A 4,751-nucleotide genomic window follows, 5' to 3' on the forward strand; every position below is an offset into this window, starting at 1 on the left:
TTTTTTGTCTTTTGTCTTTTTTCCGTGTCCGGCAACGGATCGCAACCCTCAGTGTTGCCCCCGTACCGGACCGGGGACCGGCAACGGGATCGCAAGCCTCGGTGTTGCTCCCGCGCCTCGCTCAGCCAGTGAGCGGGAACCGGTCTGTATATGGGATCCGAACCCTCTTACGGGAGCGCCGCCGCACTTCCCAAGCGGCGCACCATCCAGTGCGCCACCGGGCCGGCCCAATTCTTTATCTTTTAAAGTAGTAAAAATGGCCAGGATTTGTAATGGATGGTTTAACAGCCCGTAAGTGGAAAACTTGTGTTTTATTTCATTTCAAATAATTGCATAAATTTTTTGTTGAATATGAATCTTAAAAGATGTCATTTATCCTGTCTTAAGTCTTAATTTTTTCTCCTTCCAAATTCCCAGCTTCATAAATCTTATCTTTATAAATCATAAAGCTTCCCCATCTTTTTGTTTTGTAGGAAGAAATTCAAAAGAAAAGAACCCGACGTGCAGTCAAATTCCAGAGGGCCATTACTGGTGCATCTCTTGCTGATATAATGGCCAAGAGGAATCAAAAACCTGAAGTTAGAAAGGCTCAACGAGAACAAGCTATCAGGTAAGGAGTAGTTCATTCTAAGCATTTTAGCTACTGGGATGGGTTTTAGGTTAGGTTTAGATTTATTTTTTATTTTTTAAAAGATGACCTGTAAGGGGATCTTAACCCTTGACTTGGTGTTATCAGCACCACACTCCCAAGTGAGCCACGGGCCGGCCCTTTATGTTTGGATTTATAGGTACAGGAACCTCACCAGATACTTTGTTTTGATACTTCATCTATATTGGAATTGTTGATCATAAATATTTAGGTTTAATAGTGCAAAACTTTATAATATAGTTTAAATAATTCATGTTGAAATTCTTTATGCAATTAAAGTTATTGTACAACCTTAATATATGTTAAGCTGGCTTGGTGGTTAATGAAATTTATTGATAAACCCTTTGGATTTAACCTACAAGTAAATGCAGATTGGGAAGGAATGTGATAGTTCTGCTTGTCCAGTTACTCTACCTCCTTGATAATAAGTTGTACCGTTAAGGAGTAAAGTGCCTTGCCTTAAGTTATTTATAACTCCCCAGGGCTGCCAAGGAAGCAAAAAAGGCTAAGCAAGCATCTAAAAAGACTGCAATGGCTGCTGCTAAGGTAATTTTGGAGTTTTCTTGGATTTCTTAAGTGATACAACACAAAAATTTATTTTAATCCAAATAATGATAAATGAAAGTTCCATGGTTTTAAAAATTCAGTGCAATGTGCTATTGGAAATGATGTTGGTTCCGGCTCCCAGAGAGGGCCCCCTCCAGGAGCCAGTGAGTATGTAAATGTAAGTCAGGAGTTGGGAAAGGGGAAAATAAAGATGGCTTTTGTTTTTAAAATTTATTTTGAAATAATTTGAGACTCATGAAAGTTTTCAGTCACAATACAGAGTTTACCCAGCTTTTCTCAATGCTTTCAGTTTACATAACCATAGTAAAAATTTCAAAACCAGAAAATTAACATTGGTGCTATATTATTCATAAAATAATGTTCTTTTTCTGTTAGGATACAATTCAGGAACCCACAATGCATTTAGTTATGTCTCCTTATTCTCCTCCCATCTGTGACAGTATCTTTGTCTTTGATTATAAAGATGGACTTTTAACATGGGGGGTTACATAAAAAGATTGGTATTAGAAATGCAGTTAAATTATTATGAAAGCAATCAAGGATAAGTATAGAATCTGGATGTAAAGGGTAATTAAAAAGTTTCATGAAGTACTGCCACATGTTATCTTTTTACAGGCTCCCACGAAGGCAGCACCTAAGCAAAAGATTGTGAAGCCTGTGAAGGTTTCTGCTCCCAGAGTTGGTGGAAAACGCTAAGTTGGAAGATCAGATTTTTAAATAAAGATCCAACTTTAACTTTCAACTGTGCTGATTTTTTACTCATAACAGGCATGTTGGGCCTACATAATCATAGGTGAACTATATATAAAGTTAAGAATTTAAGAGGTAGGCATTTTTTTTTAGAAGTTCATTTCTCAGGAATAATGCTTCCTAATGCAAGCCTTGTAAGTTGGACAGATAATAAGCCAAACGATGTAATAAGAATTAGATGGTTGAATGCTAGCTTTGCTGCTGCTGGGGCATATTACATAGATTGCATTATCTTAATTTTTTGGTTACATGGCTGCAAGTACTAGGATGTTACATAGATTAAGTCCAAGTTGATTGCTAAAAGGTGCACTTTCTCTGTTGTGTTTGCAGAAAGTATTTTTAATGATTTTCTTGGTAGATTTTCTTTTTCCATAACAAACAGACACATTTATTTTATATTCAGTTTGCCTTCCATTCATTAGTACCTCACCTACCATTAGCTAATAGTTCATAAAGTAAACTTAAATGAAGAGCGCTACTTCTTGAGTATTCATATTATTCCTAGATTAGTTTGTTGAGCTGGGGAATTTGACAGAGCCATGTTAGACTGCAAAAATATATTAGCCTGCTGATGTTTAAGAAATGTATGTATACAAGACAGGATAAGGAAAATAAATAGTAGTAATCTTAATTTATATAAAGAATAGGCTAGCACTTCTACAGAATGAAGATCATTCTTTGTTACCTGCCAATCTGGGCCAAATTACAAGGATATAACAAAGCACAAACTACTTAGGAACACTAGATGAAGGAATAGTGTCAACATTTTCCCCCATCATCATTCTATCCAAGGTGATGGAATTAATAATTTTTCTACTGCATGTTAAATTCAGACATTGCTCCAGGTGTTGGGGATAACTAAATGAATAAAACAGTCTCTTTTCAGAACCTGAAAACTGGAACAGTATATAAAATCAGTACAAGAAACGTGCAAGACATACTGAACAGACTTGCCCATACAAGGCAAAACTTAAATATTAATATTTTGCTTAGAAAAAAAATTTTTTTTTGGTGGCTGGCCACTATGGGGATCCAGACCCTTGATCTTGGTCTTATCAACACCATGCTCTAGCACTATAACCAACTGAGCTAACCTGGCCAGTCCTCCCAAATAACCCTTTTTTATTGTGGTAATGTAAAGACAACACTTTAATGTACGAAGTTAGAGGGAAAATAATTATTTAACTGTGAACAAGAAAAGCTTAAAATAACTGATCAAGATACCCAAGTTGAGGGGCCAGCCTGGCTAGATAGTTGAGTTGGTTAGAGCACAGCCTTATAACACCATGGTCATGAGTTCAGATCCCCCTGCCAGCCAGCCATCTCTACCCACCCCCCACCCATAACCCCAGCTTGAATGCAGAACTCTTGCTAGTCTTTAGATACAGAATAAAATGTCCCATTAAAAGCACTGCTTTGTTGGCTTTTAATAAGGGTGGAACAGCCAATTTCAATTACCCTTGAGCCCTGGGTAGATTGTGGCCCAGAGAAGCTAGAGGTAAATACTAATTATCTGTTCTCAGTACAAAGTTTAGCTTTGCTCAGGAAGACAGTTTGTCCACCAGGAAAGCATTTTATTAGAACATTTATTTTGGTCCAAAGGAGAATTCCAAGCAATAGTGTACTTCCCAATGCTTTTCACACTTGTGCTTTAGTAGAAACTGAACTGGGTGGAAGGATTTTTTTGTTTTGGTACCAGTATGGCTGGCCTGTACAGGTCTCAAACCCTTGACCTTGGTGTTACCAGCACCACACTCTAACCAACAAAGCTAACTGGCCAGCCTTAGGTTTTCTTTAGTAGTGTTTGCCACTTGCACTTTGTATTGTTTACTTAACGTTTTACTGAATTCTATTCACTTTTTATGTTAAATTTAGTTTTAAGAGAGTGGATATCACAGCAGAAGAGTGGCAGGGCTGGCCCAGCACCTAGACCAACTCCTTGGAGGGTGGATTTGGGCATCTACTGCTCTACTGTCTCACCCCATGGGGGCAGGAGAGCATTTCTATCTTCTAATTCTTCCCAGCTATAGTCACAAAGTCTGTACAAAGTCTGTGGATCGAGTAATCCTAAGTAGATTCCAGGCCTGGTAGTTTTGCTTTTCCTCTGGGTCTTGAGAGTTCACGTCCCTATACCCGTAGTCTTTCAAGGATGCTTTGGGTCATTCGGGAATTAATGCGTGCGCGCCACGAGTACCACGGGAAATGCATTACCCTCCCAATTTTTTGAGCCTACTCTGTTTACCTGTCTGCCCCTCACCTGCCTCCACAAGGCTCGAAGATCCTTATCCAGAGTCTGCAGATTCCCGGGTGGGGAAGGAGAGAGTTGGCAACATCTGCAGCCAGAGTCCTTGGGCTGGGAAGCCTAGAAGTTTCGGCTTTGGCGAAGCGGCACCAGCATCCGATCCCAGTGGCCAGGAAGTGTAGTCGGCCCAGGGCTCTTGTGATCGCTGCAGATTCAGCCCAGGGAAGGGTGACCTGGGTCGCCACTCTGGATTACCACGTACTTTGGGAAACTCAGTCTAAGTCTGCTTGGCCTCTTGTGTCCTTAGCACGTACTGTGTGTCAAATAGAGAACTTTTCCCAAGTTTACGTAAAATTATATGAAAATTAAGTGTTAAGAAAATAGTGCTAGCTACTTCTTCCCACACCTTTCTAACACGATTGCCCTTTATATGTAGAAAAAGGTGTATATATATAGAAAAAGGTGTATATATATATATATATTTGAGCTGCTCATTGCAGAAAAATTCTGACTATTCCTCAGGTAGCGGTTGGAAGTTTAGAA

The 4,751-nt window shown here is 39.2% G+C and overlaps 1 protein-coding gene across 1 annotated transcript in view; it reads left to right on the forward strand.

Annotated features, from left to right (window-relative positions):
* The window catches only part of RPL24 (ribosomal protein L24), a 5,713-nt gene extending 3,755 nt beyond the window's left edge, over positions 1 to 1,958 (forward strand). The window contains exons 4-6 of the mRNA XM_008566703.1: positions 474 to 610; positions 1,132 to 1,195; positions 1,832 to 1,958. Coding sequence (XP_008564925.1) covers positions 474 to 610; positions 1,132 to 1,195; positions 1,832 to 1,912 — 282 coding nt within the window. The 3' untranslated portion in view covers positions 1,913 to 1,958. The remainder of the gene's footprint in view (positions 1 to 473; positions 611 to 1,131; positions 1,196 to 1,831) is intronic.
* The last annotated feature ends 2,793 nt before the right edge of the window (positions 1,959 to 4,751 follow it).

Source organism: Galeopterus variegatus, unplaced genomic scaffold (genome assembly GCF_000696425.1).
Source record: "Galeopterus variegatus unplaced genomic scaffold, G_variegatus-3.0.2 Scaffold265, whole genome shotgun sequence".
Classification (NCBI taxonomy): domain Eukaryota; kingdom Metazoa; phylum Chordata; class Mammalia; order Dermoptera; family Cynocephalidae; genus Galeopterus; species Galeopterus variegatus.